At 36.8% G+C, this 26,745-nt stretch overlaps 1 protein-coding gene across 1 annotated transcript in view; it reads right to left on the minus strand.

Annotated features, from left to right (window-relative positions):
* ofcc1 (orofacial cleft 1 candidate 1) overlaps positions 1-15,992 on the minus strand; it is a 79,474-nt gene extending 63,482 nt beyond the window's left edge. Inside the window, exons 1-8 of the mRNA XM_026200818.1 lie at positions 15,680-15,992; positions 15,187-15,330; positions 12,229-12,333; positions 11,426-11,515; positions 8,727-8,905; positions 3,482-3,568; positions 2,427-2,488; positions 1,563-1,689 (exon numbers count right to left, since the gene is read on the minus strand). Of these exons, the coding sequence (XP_026056603.1) occupies positions 1,563-1,689; positions 2,427-2,488; positions 3,482-3,568; positions 8,727-8,905; positions 11,426-11,515; positions 12,229-12,333; positions 15,187-15,330; positions 15,680-15,683 (798 nt within the window). The 5' untranslated portion in view covers positions 15,684-15,992. The remainder of the gene's footprint in view (positions 1-1,562; positions 1,690-2,426; positions 2,489-3,481; positions 3,569-8,726; positions 8,906-11,425; positions 11,516-12,228; positions 12,334-15,186; positions 15,331-15,679) is intronic.
* Between the last annotated feature and the right edge of the window lie 10,753 nt (positions 15,993-26,745).

The raw sequence follows: 26,745 nt of genomic DNA on the forward strand, positions 1-26,745 counted from the left end.
CCCTCTCTTTCTGGCAAGCAGGCCAGCTTTCACTGAAACCTCACTGACAGACTGACAAAACACATTGCAAATTATATATATATATATATATATATATAAACACACACATGCATACACACACAAAAACTTATTTTCTTTCTAAGTATAGCCTAATATTCCGAGATTAAGCTTTCTCCTTAATTATTTTCATTTTAATTAGTAAATCTTAATTAACAATGAACATTTACCCTTAAATTTTTTGGCGTGAGAATGAAGGAGGGTGTGGGGGGGGGGAGCTAGTGAATAAATATGACAATCTTTTTGAGTCCTGAAGGCAGGATTACCGATGCAGGCAGGCTTAGTTATTAAACATGTTCTAAATTAAATGCCTCCATGAATTTTGTACAGAAATATATTTTCATAGTTTTGCATGCCAAATGTGACATTTTATATTTGAGATTCATCTGCCACTGTAATTTTGGAAATGTCATATAAACAAAGATTTTGTCATTTACCAATGAAATTACTATGCGTGGCAGGTCGGCCATTGCTTTTCTGGCTGTGCGGGTTGTTTCAAGTCAGCAAGCCATAAAATATCTTTATCTCTCTGAAACACAGCAATTTGAGAGATAATGGAACAGTGACTGGGGGGCACGGATGCCAGGCAGAGGAATTATACTACAATCTCACTGCGTTTACTGCCTCCCTCAAAGCTGATGCTCTGTCTGCAAACCAAGGCTGCTCCCGCTACTGTTGAGGCCCTCTTACAGAAGTCATTACAACGCAAAACCTCACAACAACATCTCTCACGCAACTGAACAAGAATTGGCTGCTGCCCTCTTCCTTTAATTTTGGTCAGAAAAATTTAGGTGTGGCTTCCTCTTCTCATGAAACGTGTAATATGTAAGCCCCCATGACTGATTTCATTAACCTAATCATGATAAAAAATAAAAAAATAAAAAACATTTAAAACATTGATTTAATTTCTACCTTTTATTCTTTCTTTATAAAATCAGCCAATTTGCATGTTCCTATTCATCATCATTACATTTTAATGGGTTCAAACCGAATCAAATTCTACCTAAATCTGAAATGAAAATACCGGGGCTTCACTAAAATGCGGAATTTGTACCTGCAGTTCAACCTTATTATTTTGTGACATTTCTGCCTTTAAAATAATGGTTTGATATTTCTTAAATCTGATTTACTTTAAGGGAGTGACATGCAAGTCTTTTCCGACCACATGGTTCAAACAAGGCAAGTGTCTCTTGCAGTTTGTATCATTAGCAATAGTATAAATCAGTATATATTTAATTTATCATCTTTAAGCTATGTTATAGGAAAGAGTGATCCATTTTGAAAGGAAAAATAATGTTCTTGATAAACTCAGTGCAGTGCAATATTTGCTGTTACTAGTTGGCAATTGTTCCAAAATTACTATTGCCTTCAACTGTCATTTACGTAATCTATTAAAATTATTTGAATTATGACAGTCCACATTTGGGCTTTTCTGATTTTTTGCATAAAGGCAGAGAGATCTTCACTGTAAGAAAGATAGACAGAAAGAAGGAGAGAGAGTGTACCTGCCAGTGGAGGTCAGATTCAATGCCCAGTGGTTCTGTGTTTTCTGTCTCTTCGATAATTTCACCATATTGGTTGACGACCTCAGCCTGGTGTTGACGCAGAGAATTCAGCAAGCGATTTTCCGCCCTGAAAATATACATGGATACATATTTAATTAGCTTATCTAAATTAGGACATGCCATGCCATCTTTAAATAAATAATTTCCTCTATTTGAATGAAGCCTTGTTTTAATAGATAATGTCAAAAGAAGACTAAGCATTTAAAATAATATCAGATATTAACACCACACCAGGTAGAATGATATCCTGCAATACTGCCACTGAAAGTTTCTATCTTGAACAAAGAAACTGTTTTGGAAATCTGCTAAAAAAAAAAAAAAATAGACGTCACAGTATTCTTTCAGTAAATGTGGGTGGTGTTGGCCTGATCTGATACAGACGTCTCATCTGAGTAACAACCATCCAGTGTTGATATGAAAGGACATAGAGAGGGTCATCTAATAAACCTCTGCGCCAGTGTCCAACTAACAGCCCTGATTTCATTAGATCAGTCTGTGTGGTGCTGCACAATTATTAAAAACTTAAACACAGCCGAGCCTGCAGGCCTGACACTCAGAAACAGAGAGCACGAAAGAGAAAGGGCTGCAGACTGAAGTGAACAGGATGAAATTGATGCTACTTTGCGTCCAATGACACGGACAGATTTCCTCGCCTTTGGCAACTTACCCAGAATGCACTGGTAGAGACAATACAATGTGGAGTATATTACATCTCCTCACAAATGTCAGCAAAATGTAAATGGCTTTGGAAACACAGATTAATGATTATTTCACATCAGATTGGATGTAGAGAAATTCACGCACCGCTGGAACACAGCATAGAGTCTGTCCTGCAGAATGGCTTCTTCTTCATCTATGCGCCTAATCTGCAGAAGCAAATAATAAATCAAATGTTTTACATAGTAAATGTCTTATATGACCAATACCATGTCAACAACTAAGGCTATCTTTATGGCAAAAACTGAGTTGCAATAATGAGCACCCCCCCCCCCCCCCCACCAATATATATATTAACATACAATAATCTTCTCTGGTAAAATCTTAATAAATAAGTCCCTGAGAGAGAGCATACTTTATTATTATTATTATTTATTTATTTTTTTATCCAATATTTTGAAGAAACAAAAATTTGGAAAATGATATCCATATTAAACCAGAACATGCTACACAATGAAAATGTAGAGCGAAACCAAACATTTCACTTCCTATCACTGCTTGCAAAGGCATGCAAAAATAATGTGCTTTGCTGTTGTTATGACACTTATTTTGTGTCTTGCTTTCTGCCATCTGCACAAATTATTGAACACATTTTCTGTTCGGAAATGAATACCTTATAGCTTACTAAACTCTGTAAAGAGTGAAAAACAGTACACATTACACAAAAGTAATTGTAGTTATTTTATTATTATTTTTTTTTTAGCTTTTAGTCATAATGAATTCATCAGACTTAAAGTAGAAGGTCAAATCAAGTGCATTGCATTGTGGGATAAAGTACTTCATGCAGTGTGCTTTGGTCATCTGGAAATAGTACCATTAGTATGAGAGTAGGTTATTTCATAAAAACAATGCATACACAACCAAGACTGAAGAAAATTGCAATGACTGCCTAAGCATTTCTGGTGAAGAATTAATATATACACACACACACACACACACACACACACACACATTTATGTGTTACTGTTCTATAGAACTCCATAGAACTGTCCATATTAGCATGTGACTGTGTGTTTCAATGATAGTACAGTGTGATTGATAGGCAAAGACAGCAGAAGGTCTCAGCAGCAGCTCCTGTACCTCAGGAAATCTCATTTGACATACCTACAGTAATCTTTCCTTTTCTGGACACACATCAGTACCTTTGAATTTCCCCTTAAGAGCGACATTACTCTCTGCTTCCTCGCCCACACCTTTTCCTCCGTCTTCCCTCGCTCCGAATGCTCTTCCTGCCAAAAAGGAAAATCCATGTTCTTGTTTAGGTCCAACAGACTGTATTCTGCCACTGCATGTGGCTAACTTGAATTCAGAACATCTAAAGAGATGTGTTAATACAATCTGCAGGCAAACCCTACAGACACACACCGCAGAATTCTGTCAGCATGTTTAAGAGGCTTTATACTCGCTGATAGACAGTGGTACATCCTGTGCTGCTTAAACTCACATTATAGTGAAACGCTTGTGGAGTGTGGTAGGGATAATGTTGTGTTTTCAGAACAGTTGGAGAGTTCTGCAGCCGCACACAAACCAAGAGTGATTATTCAACACACACCATGACTCAAACAACCATTACATCCCATCCGCTCCTTATGTATTCATTTCTCACTTCAACTTCGGAATCTCTATTTAATGTGCAACTCTTCATTCACATTTCAGTCATAACAAGTTTCCAAGACTGACTACATCTTAAATATGCTGGCTAATACTTATCCTGTTCGGTGTAATTTTGTGTTTTTGACATTTTCTCTGTGTATAGAATTGCATAGAAAGTGGAGCATCTAGAATATGACCTGAAATATCAAATTTTTTTCAGTATTGGTTGCAAAGGAGAAGCAAAAAATAATATAAGACATAAATAATGTGAACTTATAGTACATTACAGTACCAACAGGTTACATTCAAAGGGGTTTTAACTATAAACAACAAATCTGGGCCATGCATTTCAGTAACCAAAAAGCAGTGTAACACATTGAACGCAAAATAAAAATAACCAAAAATAACCAAAAAAAAAAGTCAAAGACAAAGTTCAGTGAAAAACGAATTCAGCAAAGATAATGGATGTAGTGAGAAAAGATGATTGTAAATATAGCAACATGCTAAAAGTAAAACTGTTAGAAACCAAATCCAAATCACTTCAGTTACAAGGCTCCATTTTAGTCAGGATGCTGCCTCTACAGACAGCATAATTATGTATGTTGTACAATAATAATGCATTTCTGTCATAATTTCTTCAACTTAAACCAAACTTTAATTTTGAAGGGTTGTTGTGAAATTTCAGTGTGTATGATATAAAAATAGTTTTCTCAAATAAAATGGTGAAAAGCTTGAGAAATGGACTCTCAAAGCAGCTCTGGAGCTCTGTTATACAGTGAGATGTCAGACACTGAAAACACCATGATCATCACTTGTGTTTCAGTTTGGGTAGTAGATGAAACTGTGACATTTATTTACACAGAGACACACACACACAAAAAAAAAATAATCTTTATATTTAAGTCTTGTTGTGGTTTACTATTCACAGACACTTGTCCAATCTGATTAGGTGTACAGTGCTATTTTTATTTTTTTATTTTTTTCAAAATAATTGTCCAGTCCCATGTTAATCTGCATACATGGATTCTGTAATTCTTACCACGTTTTCTGCATCAATAATATGGCATTAGCGGAATGTGGGGTACAAAGTAATGCAGGGTTAGTTATAACACAAATGGTTTGAATATTTCCACACATGCTAGCATAACAAAATGTATACTATTTACTAGTTCCCATATCAACACTATATAAAGAACAAAGTGCACCAAAATTATATATGTATAATTAGTATAAAAGTGTGTCAATAATGCAAAATGAGTTAAAGGCAGTCCATCATTGAATTCAATGATGTCATCATCCAACTCAGTTCAGTTTAAATAGTATCTTTGCAATCTTTTGCAATCAAGTCAACAATATTGCCGTAATTGAAGTGTCACCAACTAAGCAAGCCAGAGGCGACTGAGGCAAGTAACCAAAACTCCATCAGTGACAGAATGGAGAAAAAACCCTTGGGAGGAACCAGCCTCAGTTCTCCTCTGGCCAGACGTAACCAGCAGTTCAATTCCAGTATGCAGCAAAGTCACATTGTGCAGATGACTAAACTGGTTCCTGTGGTCTTGTCTCAGTGGGAGTCTGATACAAGGTCTTTACAGGAGATCTGTTTCTGGAGTAAATTTTAAGTAAATTTTACATTTATGTTTTTAGTATTCATTTAAAATGTGAGTTCTATTCTATGACATTAACAATGTAATTTACACTATTTACTTTAATTTTTATGAGAAACCACAAGAAACAGGCGAATAAACACGGACAGTCAATCTTTAATGTTCAGAAGTTATTTTTTTCAAGAAATGTAAAGTATTTTTGCTAATTTATGTGGGCCATCCTAATCATGGTAGCAATGTGTTCATTATCAAACTCCGAATTGAGATTATTTGTAAAAAAAAAAAAAAAAAAAAAAAAAAATGTATAAAGTTAATAATTTTATTTCATTGACAAAATATTTTAGTTTATTTTGTATATATAACAATAGATATAGATCAGATAATATTTTAAGATGTCATATGGTCATGTAAAACGTGCCACTCAATGTACGCCACCTAAGGGGCATGTTTTCACATTTCACTTTAATTTTTCGAGAGTAAATCAAGAAAAAAAAATATACACTGCAATTATGAAACAAAGGGCCCTATCATACACTGGTGCAATGCAACGCAACGTGCAGCGCAAGTGTGTTTGCAAGTTTCAGTCCGGCGCCATTTGCATTTTCCGGTTCAGTGCCACATCCTTTAAAGAGCAAATGCATTTGCGCCCATTTATGTGCCCATGGTCGTGCTGGTCTAAAAAAAGAGGTGTGTTCATGCGCATTGTTATTTTAAGGATCTGAAAATAGAATGTGCCAACTCAAACCTGGTCTACAGTCTAAAGTCAATGGCACAATATTATTATATATATATATTTTTTGTTATTTAAAGAGCACGTTGGTAGAAAATGCGCCTCTTGGCGGGTCCACAGTGCTCATTGACTTGACTCATTGGCTTATTACACACAGGGATGCACATCACACAAACATGTCAAATATTAAAAACAAGATATAGTGTAAAATAATATTATTGTGTAGGCTACGTAAATATAAAAAATTTAATGATGGGTAGTCATTGCGTGTACTGGAATTAGGCTACCTATTTGCAATTCAGTTTATTACTACTTATAATGATGAATGACATTGGCTAATTAATTGAACAATCATGCTAATACACACACATATATATTAACTGACTCATCGTGCGGAGCTTTGGTGGATACCTGCTTGTCCCGTAGATGATCTGCATGCGCGCTTTAACTTCGCGCACAAGCAGATCGGTTTCTTCTCTTGAGAAGCGTTTAACTTTTCCGCCAACAAATTCCATGACTGAGTTGCAATTATGTAAATAGCGATCCGCCCTGGCGCGAGCACATCTCGCTCTTAAAGGGAATGGGAGATGACACTCTGATCGATGTATTGAACGTTACACCCATTACTCATTAAGAGAATAGGGACAACTCATTCCAAAAATGCGCCCCATGGAAGGACCATTTTTCCATAGTTAAAATAGCAAAAGTGGATTTGGAAATGCCCTGAGTGCACCTGCGCCATGCATTTTACACTTTGCATTTAGATCATTAACATAGGGCCAAAAGTGACACATTTGGACTAAACAAGTGTAAAATCATTGTGGATAAAAAAATATATAGGACTCTGAACCCCATGTGGATTTAACTGAGAAAGTCAAAAAGTGTTACATTGTGTCCAACTCTCCCCTACCATGGTTTTAGGAATTAGTCCAAATGTTCATGGCATCTTACTTTGCACTGCTCTTGCAGATACAGAAGTTTGATTGCTGTTTCATGTCCCATTTCCTCCTTTATCAATATAAATTGTAACCCCACGAAAAAAAAAAAAAAAAAAAAAAAGAAAAAAACTGTAAAAACATAAAAACTAAGAGTGCTGAAAGAACAACGTTCTGAACTAACCCTGTTTAGAGTGGGCAACAAGAACACAAACTAGTTTCATTAAATTAAAAGAAAATTAATTTTCTTTTCTACAGACAGAGGAATGTGTCTACACAACAGCAATTGAGTGGTGTGACTTGATCAAAACTACAAACGTCCTGTTGTAAGCAACATTTGAAATTTTTAGTGTAGGATACACCTCTTTGTTGATTTAATATACAAACGCAATTCCAAAAAATAGTCGGGACACTGTACAAATTTTGAATACAAACAGAATGCTGTCAGGGGTGCGTACTGGACAGAGGACTCAGATGCAGAGTTAGAAAAAGGAGAATCTTTATTCTCGCCACAAAATAACATAAACAATAACGAAAAGCTCTGGCGCACACAGAGATCTCTGAGCTGGCCGGCACACTGCGGACCACTCGCGCTGCCGGATCTCCAAATTACGGATCCTTTGACACAAGAACAGAAGCTTGATTCGTCTGACCACAGAAGAGTTTTCTACTTTGCCACAGTCAATTTTAAATGAGCCTTGGCCCAGAGAAAACACCCGCACATGTTTAGATATGGCTTTCTTTTTTGACCTATAGAGTTTTAGCCTGCAACGGCGAATGGCACGGTGGATTGTGTTCACCAACTATGTTTTCTGGAAGTTTTCCTAAGCCAATGTTGTGATTTCCATTATAGTAGCATTCCTGTATGTGATGCAGTGCCGTCTAAGGGCCCGAAGATCACAGGCATCCAGTATGGTTTTCCGACCTTACGCACAAAAATTGTTCCAGATTCTCTGAATCTTTGTATGATATCATGCACTGTAGACGATGATAACTTCAAACTCTTTGCAATTGTTCCCTGAGAAACTCCTTCCTTATATTGCTCCACTATTATTCGCCGAAACATTGGGGGAATTGGTGATCCTCTGCCCATCTTGACTTCTGAGAGAAATATGTTGCCAATTGACCTGATGAGTTTGGCAAAAAATTGGTCGTCCAGCTATTCCGTATTTATCCTTTTAACTTTTCAGGCCTCTTATTGCTACCTGTCCCAACTTTTTTGGATCATGAATCCAAAATGAGCCAATATTTGGCATGACATTTAAAAATGTCTCACTTTCAACATTCGATGTGTTATCTATATTCTGTAGTGAATAAAATATAAGTTAATTAGATTTGTAAATTATTCCATTCCTTTTTTACTCACAATTTGTACAGTATCCCAACTTTTTTGGAATATACATTTATCTTGCCATTTGCTGACAGAGTTTAGACTGGATGTAGTTCAGGCCATGATATGATGACTTCAAAGCAATGATCATACTGGCCATCAGAGAGTTATGGGCTTATATATACTGTAACTGACCTGCTCTGATGTGAGTCTGCTAACTGGGATCATGTCTCTCTGAACACACTCTTTCAGCTGCTCCACATACTGAGGAATGACCTCCACTCTCCTCTCCGACAGCTCAGCCCTCCATCGATCTCTCCATCCATTCTCAGCTGCTGGGTGAACATTCTCAGCATGCTCAGACGTCACCATACCTGCAAAACACATGAACTATGATTATAAATCGAATACAAATATGCACAACAAACACAAATCTGAAAAGTCAGTCATAGTGATGTTAAACTCTGCTCTGAGGTTTAGACGCATTCCTCATCTGAACCAAATTACACAGAAGTATGATTTAATTAAACCAGCGAGTTAATCAAACTAAGTAGTGTTAATGAAGCTCTAATGTGATTGCGCTTGTTTCACAGTGCAGCATTATACACCAATCAGGAAACACCTGGATCAAGACAGGCCAAAGTGCAAAGATACTTATCAAGTCTGTTCCAAAAATCATGTAACCTAGTAAGCTACCTACCTAGACAGCATTTTAAGGTACCATAGGCACTCTGATTATTTAAAGGCCTTCTTTTGACCCAGTTCTAAAGCTCTACCTCCTCTATCCTTCACACATAAAGCAATCCCATAATGCACTGTGACAGGCTCTGTGAAAGCATTCATCAAATATGGCAGAAGAAACAAGATACTGGCTATAAATAAATTTTATTCAATACATAATATATACAATACTATATATATATATATATATATATATATATATATATATATATATATATATATATATATATATATATATATATATATATATATATATATATGGTGCAAGGAGTGTAAATCCCCAACAAAACATTGAGCTCTCAGGTCCGCATTGAGCTCTTCTTCATGTGTGAGAGCTATTGTTGTGCGTGACTCCAGCATTTGTCCCATATATATATATATATATATATATATATATATATATATATATATAGAGAGAGAGAGAGAGAGAGAGAGAGAGAGAGAGAGAGAGAGATAAGAAGAGTACAAGTAAGTCTGAATATATATATATATATATACATAATCCAATGTTTGCCTGTTGTATATTATTATACTTAGATGCATTTCTAACTCAGCTAACATATACATATATATATATTATCAGCTGCTCCACAGGAGATGCTCTTTTTGTATTGCATGCTATCTAGAGTGTTCCAAATCAGGTTTCATCTTAGTTAAAGTGTGGTCATATTTACTGTTGTTCAGCAAAAACCAGTCCATTCAATAGGAATTGATGCATTTAGGAATTTTGTGTGAGGATGAGATTTCCCCATGCAGGGAATTTTATGTGAGATCCCTAAGGAGATCTTGCATTACGTTCAGGTGGTCACACAAATTTGATACACTGACCAACAGAAAGCTGCTTGGTGTAAAATGACTTCTGTATGAGCTGTGCTTCATGCAATGCTACACTATTGACAATAGATAATAGATTCTTTGTGTTTATTTTTTTTTGAAAAAAAAAAAAAATATATATATATATATATATATATTTTTTTTTTGCTAATATGCAGCAGTGAATCCGCTATGGAAGGCACCAGCCTTTGGAACATCTGAATCAACCAACTGGTTTCCTCAGAGTTTTACACACAGCATACTGGACTGTGTCCATTCTGGTAATGATGCTCCAAACCCTTTAAGTGTTAGAGGTGTGGAAATATTTAGAGAATTACCAGACTATGGCCTACACTAAGAGGTGGCGGCAAAGAAAGCTTGCAAGCAATTGTTTCATGTCTATTGTGACAGTGTTAAAGCCTCATGGATGGATGCTCCCCGTGATCAACCTCCTCCTTCTACTGTGTGTGTGTTAATCCTGTATCCTCTTTCCTTCTGTTTCTTTGAAGGATTTTATGAGCATTCTAAGACAATAGTGAAGAGGCTAATCTATATACTCCAGCTAAATCCACAAAAATCCAGTTGAGTGTTAGACAGCTAACACTGTATTCGCGTGTACCATGAGGCCTAAACCCAATGACAGTCTGGCAAACCAATTACACCTGCTGTGCGGTACCTCAACCAATTCACAGAGAGCATTTTACACCAAGACAAAAGCAGCATAAGCCCAACACTCTACTTGGGAGAGAGTCTTAATCCGACCCTCTGCTAATGGGACAAACGCTGGAGTCACGCACAACAATAGCTCTCACACAGGAAGTTGAGCTCCATGCCTACCTGAGAGCTCAATGTTTTGTTGGGGAATTACACTCTTTGCACCGAAGCTTCACATCAGTGGGCTAATATCTCACCTGCTTGGTAAAAAACATCTTACATGAAAAAAAAAAAAAAAAAAATCACAAACATCAGATAATGAAGGTAAAAAACAGAGATGCATAATTTTTTATTATCCGTTATTATTATTATTATTTTATTCATTATTATTAACAGGCTGATGGAACATAAAAATAATTTGTTCTTGTAAGAATTTAATGAGAAATATTTGATCTCATAGTGGACTTTACTAAGCACAATTTGAAACATTGTTAAAATCTATGCTGAAACTCTACATGAGAGAGTTGTGAGACTGCTGGGTTTGTTTTCTTAAGATAAAAGGCCAAGCAGAAGATGTAGGCAAATACTTTGTTTGATCCTTTGATACTTTCTTCATGTCTAGGAGAAACAATTCCAATATTAAACAAATTGTGTTTTTTTCTTTCCAATACTTCAATAACTATTACCTGGTAAATCTATGACAGTGGAGGCATCTTCTTCTTGAAACATTTCCGAAAGTCTCTCATAAAGGTTTCTCTCATCTTCATTCATAAATTCTGGGGGAAAAACATCTTACTTGATTAATATTACGGATGGCATGTACATGTACATTTTATTGCTGTGCTTTCAAACACCTCTCACTGACTGATTCCACATGGATTGCAAAGTCCAAACCAAACATAAAAGAGCATACGGCATGAATTTCCAACAACTGACACTAATTCTTGACCTTCATTTACATTAAATGATTATAGCTCAGAGCTAATAATAACACACAAGTAAGTCCAATGTAAGTCGTTTGACAGCAATGAAATTTATGCAAAATATCATTTGAAGGTGTCCCCACCTCTAGAGTGTCATTATCAAAGGTTTGTAGGTTTGTGGGGATTGTGGAATATTACAGGATGGTGATGTCCAACAGATATAGTCAGAATGGCTTTTCTGTTAATAGCCATGTTTCATTATAACATGCATATGACTTTGCTCCCCAGAGCACACTTTTAATAGACACACTGAAGTGCATGTAGCCGTATTGGAAGGAACCCCCTTCATTTAAAAGAAGTTAAGGGAAGCATAGGGATCGGAAATGGAACTGACCAATGATCGGTGACCTTCAGCAATGACAGTCACAGCACCACCCTATCTTGTGACCCACTGGTAAAAGTATTTACATAGACCGGCCCACCCAGTGCTCTAACTGGCTACGAGTGATCTCGCTCACCCCGCTTTAATGAACTGAGACGGCCTATTATGAGAAAAAATGGCATACTTAATTCCAGCTCATCTCTGCCTCCGACCCCAGACATCCTGCACCGCCTTGGGTCACCCTCCGCTGCCGACGAGGGGTCAAAGTAATTTTGGGCACCTTCATTTCCTGTGGAAAATACAGGCGGGCAAAAGAGAGAAAAGAGAAAGTGAGGGGGGTGGGCGGTTGATGGTTGTGGGCCGGGTGAGGTTAGTGATTATTAAAAGCACATGAAGTGAAAATGTTAATTCTGAAAGTCCACACCACTCTCACCGGCTGGCACAGGCTACCTGATAAGGCCCCGCTCGGTCACGTTTCCCTGAGCTGCACTCACGAGGGCCCAACGCTGCTCAGGGGCCTAATTAGCATGCCAGGAAAGGTCAGAGTAGGCAATCTTTTAAACACAACCTGCCATATGTTACCTGTGTTCAAAAGAACTAATAAGAAATGTGTATAAGCCAAGGAGCCCTGGATTTCAAAGACAATACCCTAACACTGCTCTGGGGTCACTGGTCAGAGAGAGAGGGAGAGAAAGCGAGAGAGGGGCGACAAAGCAAACGCTGTATCCCATTGACTCCTTATTAGCAATCGCTGACCTTTGGGCATCAAAGCGTCTTGCCAGAGTTTTATAGAAAGCCAGCAGCTAGAGGGGTTATTCCTGTTAAACAGTCACTGCTCTCTGCTCTTCACTACTCAACACGTCCATGTCTCAACTGTAGGTTTTACATCTTGAAAATGGTTCAGAAAGATGCATCTGAGCAAGCCTCATCTATAAAAGATGTTTAGAACTTAATTTCTGTTACAAATTGGCCAAACTTAATGGCAGTCACTGTTTCAGTACTCAACCTACTGTCTCCTCAAATGGGGAAGGGCCAGAATCTCCAAACCTCTCTGTCAAGATTATGCTTTAAATCAGCCATGACATATATCTAGCTTGAATTATGCTAAAAATTGAGAACAAAACAGAAAAAAAATAAAGAAAAAATAGTTAATTAAAAATAGGAATATTCTCAACAATGATACTACCAAAAAGGCAAGTAGGTCCTTAAGCTCTAAACTGGGACTTTCATTCCTACAACAGCCATAATGAGAATTGCAATTTATTTTATCCATTTATCTAAGAGTATATCCTCCTACATATAGTGTCTCTGTTTCTGCCATCATGAGCAAAAGCGACCTTTGGCGATACAACAAAGTTGAGTTGACTTCATGCAAATGAGCAGCGATGTGAGTCTGCAACTACCAGTGGGAGTGCACACAGTGATCCCCCGTCTGATACAGTTGAACCTCAAGCGATTTAATTGTTGTCAATGTGAACGCCCCTTTTGACTGACATTCACCCATCAAATAAATTGAAGTGACTTGAGTTCTGAAGTGAAGCTCTTTTCCACGGTAAACACAGTTTGGCTTCCATTTCTGTTTTTGTTGGAAGGGGCTAAACATTTGCATTTGCATAACGTTGGCGGTCTTTGAAATGATGTCTTTGAATTATATCTTTGATTTAACTACACTGCCTGGCCATCTTCCAGTGTTTCTCATCCTTAATCAAACTCTCCTCTGTTCTCCATGAACGCTATCAATAATGCAGCTCTGCAATGCGGTCTGACTTCGCTAGAATAACACTGATTTGTCAGGGCAGCTGCTTATAGATTTAGGATGGGGAAATCATGCAATTTTCGTACATATAAGTAAATACATTCTCAACTACATGCTGACAAAATTTACAAAAATACCCAAAAGACAGCTTCTCTTAGGACAAAATGATCTGTCCTTTTTTTTTTTCTTTTGCAGTGTGAAATGAAAGTTGATGTGGTATCTATCAAAGGAATTGAACGCAGCGGTTTTACTTTTGAAATTATGCATAGGCAAAAGCTAAGGTTTGATCTCAGCTTGAATTTGATAATCATTTGAATTATTTACATGCGGGAATATGCCTGCCAGCTAAAACACACTCTATGTTCGTTCCAGTGCTCTGTGCTTTCACAACACACACAAAGACGGAAACCGTCTGAAATTTAAACTCCACTCCTTTTTTCTTTTTTGTATTAATATTATTATTATTATTATTATTATTTATTATTTTTTTTTTTTACATATTTTGCATTTTCAGTTATTCTACTATAAAGTATTGGTTAAGAAAGTCAAATAAGAAGACTCAGCTGAAGCTTTTTTACAATTAGTCTTAACAAAAGGTATTGCGACACTTAAACAGTCTACAAACATCCATTAAATGAATACATCATTTTCTTGATGTCTGTTGCTTACACAAACGTGCTACTTAACTTTTCATCCATAATGATATTCCTACCACCAAGCTGAGCATAAGATGTGCTCTTCCTGAAATGAGTATTAATTTTCTGTCACTGTTCCTGTGAAATGCAGTCATTTTAATTTATAGTGACAAATTGTCCATTTGCTCTTTATACCTTAACAATGACCAGTATTTATGTACCATTAGTATCACCAAACAAAATTGTAAATCTAATGACTATTTTTAAACACATTTCCCAAACACTCTGTCTGTCATATATAGTAATCAGCTCACCATGCATGAAAAAAATGCACACTTTACGATCTGCTTGGACAAGACTAATGTTTAGAAAGTGCCTGAGGGTGTTCTTACAAAATCAACTGACCAATGGCTTGCATTTTGTTGATGATGCACAAAAACAAGGATACGATAAAGTACTTATACACTTACAAACTATATTTCTGATTCATAACCTGCTATGACAAGTGGGTGTACGTTCCAGGTGTAAGTCTAAACTGGTTTCTTTTAGATGATGAGCAGCACGTTTAGCACAACATGATATATTCTCATGCAGACCCAGCAAACACAAAAATGTATTTTTTCTTTTTTTATTCTGTCCTGCAACATCTGCAGATGCACCTATGCTACACCGAGATACCTGTTGGGACAGGCTGCACTGGAATGTGAGGCCGGGCCTGTGTTACAGAGGGAGGGACAGCATGAAGCTTCACCTTGTGCCATAGCAGCGGCCTGCAGCCCCGCACACTTCTGAGCTGCAAGCGTGCTATCGTGCCCACCACTTCTCATTTCAAGCTCTTCTTCCGAGTCCTCCTGGAATGCAGGATTCTCAGCACCCTCCATAAAGACTCTGTCTGCTGAGGACAAAAAGAAAAAGCACATGTGAAAATAAAACCGAGAAGGTCAGAGTGGCACATTATTCCAAAGCACATTTAATGGCAACTGAAAATTCTTCCCTACTTTAATGACACAGAAACACAACGAGGTTAAAATTAAACCCAAAGCACGAATAGGAAGGGTGTGTGAAAAAGAGGGGAAGAGAGAAGACGAAGAAGATGAAGGAGACGAAGAAGAAGAAATGATTAAAATAATTACAAATTGCGCCCTGACAAGCAAGAGCAAAATTTAGCCCAGAGCCATTTGTCTGTAATTAGTTAATTAATCCTTACACAAATTATGAGCAATAACTCATCACGCGGGACTCACCCATCAGAAATTCAGCCGACTTGGATTTCTTCTGCTCAGGTTGCTCCACAGCCTTCTGCTGCAACTTCTGGAGGGAAATTGTTAAATGAATAAATTAGCTGCAGAATGAAGATCATCATTTCTGATCCGCAACTAACGCAGTATTTTAAATATGGGACGACACGGAAATGTCATTTAATTTACAATGCCGCTAAAGGGGTCAAGCACTAATTGAACAACAGAGTGGAAGAAACTGGAATCATAAATAGATAAGTTGACATGAATGCCTGATGAAGGTCACATTAAAATACTTACAATGTCCAACCCCCACCTTCCCAAATCCCACCCCAACCTCCAACCCGAAAAAAAAAAAAAAATGTATCCTCAAAAAAAAAAAAAAAGATACATTTTCATGAGCACTACATGAAAATGTTGGAGGTTTGCCGTGCATATGAATATGCAAATCATTATAAACACATTGCAAGCAGCATGAAGGCTCAAACATATGAGGACGAGAATAGGACGAGAGATCTCGCACCAAATTAAAAACATAAAACAGTTCTCAAACTGGTTACTGCATACTAAAACTGAAACTTTCCATGAAAGAATATAAAAAAAAAAAAAGGTTGAACATTTAAAATTGAAGTTTTGACTTAAAACACTTACAGTAGGATATATTTTAAAAATATTGTTCATTGTTTTAGGACTACAAGTTAGGTTTCCTAGCATTATATACTGCATACGATCTATAATTAAATAGGGTGTTGCAATATATCATTGTTTATAAATGTACAACATTAATGTAATGTTGAATGAAGCACACAACAAAAAATCTGACGTGCAATGTCCAATATTTGCATGATTCAATATATATTTTGAATACTGCAAATAAGACATTCATTATTGTTACTATTACGAGATCAAATCTGACACATCAATAACCACACTTATTTTCATAGTATCATTTGTCTTTAATAAATAGGGGAAACTGGGCTTTACATATCTTTTGCTGTTAAATTGTGCTGAAAAGCATACAAATCTGTCAAAAAAAGGCAGAATCCATACCAAACTTACAGTGCTTATGCCATATATTGTGGATCCACACACTATGGATCTGCATGTGTTAAAATAATAAATATTATATATAAATATCTTTTTGTTTTGATTTTGATTTAATTTTTTTTTTTTTTTGGATGACACTCAAAGCTGAGAACCATGACTGTAGTACTCAATTCTTGCACTTGTAAATGAGTCCTGAATTGCACAGATTACAGTGATAAACACTGCTATATATATGAACAGAGCATACAGATGCACAAAACATAAAACATCATCTTAAAGACAGCAGTTAAAATGGGGAATGTTTTTCATCTTACATGACAGAGCAATTAAAGTTGAGCAGGACACACTCCAATCTGGAGCAGAGTTTAGAAATCTGCTTTAACATCCAACAAGCCCTAAAGCCACACATTCATTTGCACCGCTGAGATTAATGCTAATCTAATTGTAACTTATTTAAAAACCATTTGCTTTTTTTCCCCCTACTGTCTTCAAATCAATTTCTCCAACAGGAAGATGGAAAGACTGACCAGAAATTTTAAATGTGTCATTTAAGTTCTTTTTATTATTTTTATTTATTTATTTATTTTTATGTATAGTCATTCTAGAATATATATATATATACATATATATATATAACACTTTGGTGCATGTCCCGCATGCAAATTTACGAGTGATAATTGGGACACCACTTGAGGAATAAGCAAATAATGATTTAGCTAAAAGCAGAATGACACATAATTATCTTCACCAATTCAACATTTCATATTATCCATCCAGCGCTCTCTTACACTGGTGGATTTCAATTATCTCCCAGTAAAATATCTCTTTAATTATTTTCTGAAGTTGTCGCACCAGCATTGTCATACAGTATTCCTCTATTTTTCCCAAAATAATTTTTTGAGTCGATAAAACAGTGGCTTTAGAAATGAATGTTAACTATTGCTTTGTTTGAACAATATTTTAAAATTAATCTGTTATCACAATCATAATTTCATGCTAAGATCCCAATTTGTTTTTTTGTTTTTTTTTTTTGTTTTTTGACAAGAAAAAAATTGCATAATGAATTGTACTGTTGGCCAGTCTTGCTAAGGAACACATTTTGAAAGACCATGAGTTAGTTTTATTTTACTGTCACTAATTCTAGTGTTCTCATCTCTCTTTTGGGATGTAAACACAGAAACAGGCTCTAGGGTCAGCTATCATCTGTTTAGCATCTAAATTAATTAATCAATCTTACTATGATAAAATAAGGTAATTATCATTATTCATCAGCAGGGTCCTGTGCCAAATTATTTTACAAAACGCTGAGCAACTGCCATTTCCTTTTAATATCTTAAAAACTGAACAAATCTACATGGCCAGTGCATTAGTAATTCAGTGTCAGGACTGGTGTAAGGTGCCAAGTAATCCCACTTATATCTGCTTTAAACACACTATAAAATAAGTATGAAAAAAATGGTTCAGCTGACATCCGGAGGCATCCCGTCTGCTGTTAGAAATGAAAATGTTTCTCAATGGACACTAACAAGATGCCACTATGTGCTGCACCGTGGACAGAGAGAGCAAGAAAACCTCTCTAATGGATGACAAGAGAAATGTATGAGCTTTATAAAAGAATGTGATTGTTGTCGAAAAGAATTGGGAATACGGAGGCCATCTTCAGCCTGGGATCCATTCAGAGTGCAGCAGCTAGGCGTAAGGCTGGTGGGCATAGACCAGTTCCAGAGTGAATTTTGCATACTGTACGGATCATTGCCCAGTTCAGAGCAGTCACATTGAATCTGCCTTCAACCAATTGTGCTTCATGAAACCGTCAACCCTCATTTACGTCTGACTGTTTTCTTCTGCTGGCTGCGGTAAACAAGCCCTACGACAATCTCTCTCTCTCTCTCTCTCTCTCTCTCTCTCTCTCTCTCTCTCTCTCTCTCTCTCTCTCTCTCTCTCTCTCTCTCTCTCTCTCACCCTGTTGATGTGCTGACAGCTTCTGTCCTCTATGTTGCAGCTTTAACCTCAAGCTTAAACACACACACACACACACACACACACACACACACAAACACAAACACTTACGTGCACATAACCCAAAATCCAAGGACTATGCTGAATCCACATACATGTTCAAAAAATATACATGTTTTATATATATATATATATATATATATATATATATATATAATACCAATGAGGAAGTAATTATTAGATCAAATAAAGAATGAAGTACAAAACTATTATAGTGTAATGTAATATAAACAATAGAGCTAATACCCATTATGCATTACAACAAATGACTGCAGATAGCACCAATGGCCTGTAAATTTTTTACACTTGCAGTTTAATTCTTGTTTAATACTTACTTAACATTAAATTCAACATTTAATTTTATTTACACTTCATCTATAATATTTGGCCATTTATTTATGACAAACATGCTACAGCCACTGTAATTTCTTGAATATGTGGACATCAAAAGGTGTAAACTCAGACTGAGAGTTTCAACTTTTATTTTGAAATTGCGATGAACAGTTAGCATATTGAGAAAACTACTGATGTATTATCCTGTGTGTAAGTGATAACTGTTTTCGTGCATTATTTACTGTAAACGGAGCCACTCTGACAAGCACGTACATAACATACACACATGTAAATAATTAGGGTGCATACAAAACCTGCTTTGCATGTATTTATTTAATTGAATCATGGCATTATATCAAGCATTTAATCAATAGCATTATTAGTTATTATGATTTTTAAATGGGTTTAATATATCGTGCAGCCTTGGTAAATGGTTTAATTATGTTTCATGGATTCTCGTCCGTGGAATGTGCCACATCCTGTATTTTGCTTGTTACTTGACACAAACAAAATGCAATCAAGGGTTTATTTATTTATTTATTTATTTATTTATTTATTTATTTATTTATTGAACCTAGTACTAAAATTTAATCAAGGAATCATGACAGGCGTAATCTTAAAAATAAAATCATATATGTTTATAGTGATTTTACGAGCTTTAAAGCTGCTTTATCCAAAGATAATTCAGAATTGGAATTTCGTCAGCACAAACCTGCATCAATAAATGACACTCAAATATACAGTGTGTGCGACTATTTCACAAACACTGCATGAGAACTAGATCTTTTAAATTCATGGTTTGTCTGAAAATAAATTCAAAGAAAAAGACTGATGAAAGCACTAGCTCGCTTTGTACAAACCCTCACTGCAGCTCTGTCTTCATGTATTTTTAGAGCATGCATTTTTACAAAATACTAATTGTTATTAAACTAATATCATTATGTTGAACAACAACCATGTCAGTTGGTGAAAACAGGAAAACATAATTAGAATTCAGACTTAATTAATCTACGCTGGCCCCTTTAAGTGAATTAGCCAATTATTTATGCGTGTGTGCCCCTTTGATGCTAACTGATTACGAGGGGAAAACAGAACCTTGAAAAATTACAGAACTTTCTTTGTCATTTAAAAATGCAACTAAAAAACTTAATCCTTTCATAAGCTAAACATATTTGATAACAGATTATTTATTCAGAATACCTAGTTTACTTCAGAATATCTGACATAGTACCTGCTTCCTTAATATAAAAACAGTACAATTCAAACAATATATTTTTGTCCCATTGATTGGTGCGTTCACCCAACTCTCTGTCCAGTTCGTGGGTGGTGTCCAGTTATCATATATATATATTTTTTTTTAAATGGCAGTCTAATCAAGCAATTTGTTTAAAAAAATATATGTTTAAAACACAGCATCTTCAATTATTTTTGGTTCACTTATCAAATGTAAGGTCAAGTTGAGGAAAGTGCATTGGACAGTGTCTATATGGGTATTCCATGCAGGAAATCTGCATGCTGTAAACAATATACAGTACATACTACACAATGAAGAGGAAGTAAGAGTGGTAAGCTAGTTTACACCTTTACTTTACATTCAAGCAATACAATAATACTGAACAAGGCAAGGTATAATAAACATGTCAATATGTACTGTTTTGTGTGCAAAACCAAGTGGCAAGTCTAGCCCAGCTGAATGAGGGGCCAGGTTGGGATCATGGGAGCTCTTTGGGATTTTAAATAGGTTTTTTGTTCAGCTACTTGAGAATTCCTCAGCTTTCTGTTATGCCGTTTCCTTCTCTCAATTCCCAGCTGACCTCTCACAGGCCACTGCAGCAAATGTTAAATGTGAATGGTAAGTCTGCCTTTGACTTAATAGAAAATTGTAAGCTGAAGTCTCTGACCCTGTATTGAAAGCATGCTCACATCCATCGCCACAGAGAGTACATTTTACTACTCCTTGTGTGATGATCTTCGACCTTTAACAGCACATACAGACTTACAGGTTATTAGTGACATTTGGCTACCTGTGTTTAACTAAGTTTGTACAAGGATGTGTTTGTGTTTCAAATTATTTATTTCAGAAATTAGGCACACACACAAAAAAAAAAGAGAAAAAAAAACAAACAAACATGGCATTGACTTTGGGAAAGACTTTCATGGAGTTAAAGGAACTACTGTATATGGCATAGCTGAATTTTCAGCAGCTACAGTATTACTTCAGTCCTAAGTGTCACATTGAAAATATTCAGTTATCATCAAATATTAGTTGCTTTTAATTATTAATAATGGTTCTAATTATTAAAATGCAACAGTTTTTGCTGATTATTAACTTTGGGAAACCATTTTTCAGTATTATTAGATGAATACAAAGTTCAAAAGAACAACATTTATTTCAAATTATAATATTTTAGTAATTAGCAATTAAGTAATTTAGTATGTGATTAATTAAAGTGATTAAGCTAAAGAAGTGATGAATAAAAAAATAGTGCATAATTGCTTAGTAAAAATAATATTTATTGATTTATTTCAATATTAATATTTAGGTTTATGTTTTATAAATATGTTATTCTATATTTCTTTAACCTCAAACTTTGAATGGTAGTATCATGCTTTTAACAAAAATAGAATGCTGCAAAAATGGTTTTCTACATAACAATGGAATAAATGTTTCTTAAACACTAAATCAGCAAATTCAAATTATTTTTGAGGATCATGTGACACTGAAGACTGGAGTAATGCTGCTGAAAATTTACCTTTGCATCACAGTGAATAAACACTATATATATATATATATATGAATATAGGTAGCTTACAAAATTAAAAAGTTATGTGGATGTATTTTATTTATTTATTATTTTTATTATTGTTATTATTATGTTTTCATTTTAATTTTATTAATTTTTTTACATATAAAAGGGGTCATATGATGTGATAAAAAATGTTTTCCTTTCTCTTTGGAGTGTTACAAGCTCTTGGTGCATAAAGAAGATATGTAAAGTTGCAAAGACTAAAGTCTTAAATCCAAAGAGATATCCTTTATAAAACTTAAGTCAACCACACCGAAATCTATTTAAGACAGGTCATGTCACTTGGCGGCCATCAATTGAAACACCTCTTGGGCACCCAGGTGCAGCTCCTATCTCTTTGAATGGAGAAACATCAAATTCTCCAAAACTGTTCACAAAGCTTATGATTAAATTTCATATTTGAAATCACCATAGAAATCAGAAACAACTGTGTAATAAATGTTGTTACCTTTGCTCAAATAGCATTTTAAAAACTACAAAAACATTCTGGCGCTTCTGACTCACAGCCTGTAAGTAACATGAAGTCTTTTATATTTAAATATTTTGCCAATAATGAATCAAATGTGACTTCTGATTCTCCGATTACATATGCAGAAATGGTTTTACGTTTATGCAGTGTGATATGCAACCCAACGCATAAAAAGACAGTATAAAAACAAGTCATTATAATCAGTAATTATGTCCTCACTGAATGTAACAAATTTCTTGTTTTGAATGTGTTTTATTGGTTTTGTCTCGTCTAGTGATGTCCGGACCACCCGTGATTAACACTGCACACGTCTTTGGCACATTACGGCTCCAACGCAGATCCAGGAACTGACCTTGTTGAACGTGCCAAGGCACGTTTCAAAAGCTTCACTAAAGATAGGAACCTAGTCTATTTTTGATGGACACAGCATCCAAACCGCACAGCAAATACAAAATAAAAGTCAAAAAAATCAAATGTATATTTCAAAATAAACACACTGTGCAGAATCCTGATGTCACATCTTTGGCACTCTATATATATATATATATATATATATATATATATATATATATATATATATATATATATATATATATATATATATATATATGTATATATATATATATATACTTTTTGTGTCACAGAATGTAGTTTCAAGAGATTTTTGTTTGTTTGTTTGTTTGTTTGCTTAGGTGAGAATGTACTTGTTTGGACTTCAAATATGTGGTTTGTTAATTAAGATAATTGTATTCACCGTTTACAGAGCTGTGAGCTCCAGGGCACCAGCTCCTCATTAACCCATCGAGAGTAGCCTCACCTCGGCCAACTCTTCTAGAATTTGCCACTGGCTCTGATGTCTCTATAGTGGTTAAGCATGAGATATATTTAGTTTTGGGGAAATCTAACGGGCAGTCTTTGGTCTCATTAAACTGTATTCCAGAGCAAATAGTTTTGGCTGAGGGCAAAGTCTTCATCACATTATATTTCATGTAAATCCAATGCTGTATATTAGTGTGCTGCCTTTGTACTTTTGACTGAATTGCCTTGAAAATATCATTATTATTCAATAAATAATATTTAGATACATAATAGTATTTAGCATTGGGAAAGTGTGTGTTCGTGATGGTGGTTTTAGTGATACATTAGTCAAGAAGATACTGCAAGAGAAAGAGAAAAAAAAGAGAAAAAAGCACTGTTTGAAACAAGGAAGTTATTTTTACTTTCAACAACAGCATGTAAACCATAGATCAGGGCTGCCTCCGAAAGCCTAGGCTGCTGACTTGCTGCCTCGTTGCCTTATGAGGCAATGACTTTGCATGAAGGCACCTCTTGAAACTTATTTCGGACAGACTTCTGAGGCAGCGTAATGGTTTAATGATCTACAACAAAATAGTGCATAGAACATGTTTTGGTGATAACTAATCGAATAGTTAAACATACTATAATACTGATTTCTCACTAGAAATAACATCAAAAGTGCAAAATGTTAGTCAACACACAAACTAATCACCAATCGCAACTTTAAGACGCCATCTTTATTTTTGCCCTAAAATCATGACTAAACTAAACACACCTGAATAAGCTAATCAAGATCTGAAGGGTTATTAGAAATCTATAGGCAGGTGAGTTTTAATTAGGGTTGGAGATAAACTATCCAGGACTGGAGTACTATGACAGCAACTCTGTGATCAGCTTTGAAGAAGCAACCAATCAAGAACAAGTAAAATTGTCAACTATCAAATCCTGCTGACTAAGTTAGTGACGTATGAAGAACGGATCCCTGGAGTGTGATATTACAGCAAATCATCTTAAATCATCCTTAACAGATCCAAGTTTAGACAAAGATAGCATCTCTTTCCTCAGCATACATTCAAACTATGTATTATTGTGAAAATATGTGTGGCGGGGGGGCGTGGTTTAGCGAAGTCTGCAGCAGGAGAGAGAATCAGGAGACGAGCGGTAAGTGAGTGGTTTGGGCAAAAACGATCAACACCTGTCTCTTATTTCAGTAATTGGTGCGGAGAGAGTATACAACGCCAGGAGAAACATAAGCAGTATAGAGAGAGAGATGCACTGTTGACCTGAACCAGAAACGGAATTGGAACGAGTAACCTGGAAGTGTCCTCTACGCCATTTGTGGACATCATTTCATCCCTTGCGGCCTTACATCAAAAGCAACACCAGGCCCTGCTGGACTTGAGAATGGTTCAGGAGCGGCGATTCCATGCCATCCTTCAAGCCGCATTATCGCCAGCGGTTCCATTCCCTGGACCTGGGGGAATCCGGTCGGCCATTCGCGATGGCCCAGCAGCTCCGGGACTCCTGCCGCAAGTGGCTACTGGCCGAGGGGAGTGACGTGGAACACCTCATCGACCTCTTGGTGCTGGAGAAATTTATCGCTCGGCTATCGAAGAAAAAAGCAGAGTGGGTCCAGTGCCACCGTCCCACGTCACTGTACTCGGCCATCCATCTAGCAGAGGACCACATGGTGGCGTGCCCAGGGGTCGGCGAACCCTTAACATCTCTCTCTCTCTCCCTCTCTCTCGACCTGTCCCTCTCCCTAGGTCCCGTCCACCCGGCCCTCCTCGTGTCCCGCCAGCAGGATTGACCAAGGTCATTATGCGAAACCAAGGGCCACACCCAGGGGGGCGGAGCTGATGGCTGGCGGAGGGGACAACGCTTCTGTTTCTCCTCTCTCTCCGTGCCAATTCTCCAATCTACTTCCTGCCACTGGGGCGGCGTGACAGGATCACTCTCACTCTCAGGGACCTTTTCCTGGACTGTGCCGAGCTGGTGGAATGACCTCCCAATCTCAATTCGTACAGCTGAATCTTTACTCATTTTCAAGAAACATCTAAAGACTCTTCTCTTTCGACAGCACTTAAAGTCAAAGTCAAAGTCACCTTTATTTATATAGCGCTTTAAACAAAATACATTGCGTCAAAGCAACTGAACAACATTCATTTGGAAAACAGTGTCTCAATAATGCAAAATGATAGTTAAAGGCAGTTCATCATTGAATTCAGTTATGTCATCTCTGTTCAGTTTAAATAGTGTCTGTGCATTCATTTGCAATCAAGTCAATGATATCGCTGTAGATGAAGTGACCCCAACTTAACCAACTAATACTAGCACTTTTCCTTTTCTTGTCTTTTCATTAATAAAAAAAAAAAAAAAAAAAAACCTTGGCCATGCGTTCTATACTAGACTAATTGAGACTTGTCATGGCACTTGTATACTGTTGTTGTTCTCTTGTTGCCCTGACTGCTTCTATTGTTCTCATTTGTAAGCAGCTTTGGATGAAAGCATCTGCTAAATGATTAAATGTAATGTAATGTAATGGACGAATGATCCCGGTCCCGAATGACCCACAGGCCACCCCCGGTCAGGCTGGCGAGTACCAAATACCTGTGAGTATCAAGGGGGGTACATATCCGGCCTTGATGGATTCAGGATGTAACCAAACATCAATCCATCAAAGCCTGATTCAACCGGGGGCAATGGATACAAGTCGCGTGGTTAAGGTGCAGTGCATACACAGAGATGTGGTGGAGTATCCGGTGGTCCTGATTATTATTCAATTTCGGGAACAAAAGAATAGTGTGGAGGTGGCGGTTAATTCCCAACCTCCGGCATCCGATAATTTTGGGAAGGAATTGGCCCGCATTTACTGTTTTATTTGGGTCGGATGCTTCTTGGGGAAAAAAGGCATGGAAGGAGGCCGCACAGGTGCAGGTGGGAGAAACTGAGCCAGGTAGTGCGCGTCTTGTCCGGAATTTCAGTTTGTGAATGCACCTGCCACCCCAAAAGCGCCTTTGCACCCTCTTCCCTTAATGCAGGTCCCCTACGAGAGAATTGGTATGGACCTCATCAGGCCATTAGAGCGATCTGCACGGGGACATCGCTTTGCATTAGTCATAGTTGACTATGCAACATGATATCTTGAAGCAGTGGCCCTCCGCAACATTTTCGCTAAGAGTGTTGCGGATGCCCTGTTTAGTCTTATCTCCCTGGTGGGGGTTCCGAAAGAGATACTCACCGATCAGGGCACAGCGTTTATGTCTTGTACGCTATGTGAACTTTACGAATTATTGGGCATTAAATCGATTTGAACTAGCATCTATCACCCAAAGACCGACAACCTGGTTGAACGATTTAATTGCACACTTAAATCCATGATCCGTAAATTCGTTCAAGAAGACGCCAAGAATTGCGATAAGGGGCTAGATCCCTTGTTATTCCCTGCGCGAGAGGTCCCACATTCCTCCACGGGGTTGTTCCCCTTAGAGCTTCTCTATGAACACCAGCCCCAAGGGGTGCTGGATGTACTGAGAGAAACTTGGGAGGAAGGGCCATCTCAGGGCAAAAACTAAATTCAGTATGTGCTGGACTTGAGA

The sequence above is a fragment of the Carassius auratus genome, chromosome 24 (genome assembly GCF_003368295.1).
Source record: "Carassius auratus strain Wakin chromosome 24, ASM336829v1, whole genome shotgun sequence".
In the NCBI taxonomy this organism is placed as follows: domain Eukaryota; kingdom Metazoa; phylum Chordata; class Actinopteri; order Cypriniformes; family Cyprinidae; genus Carassius; species Carassius auratus.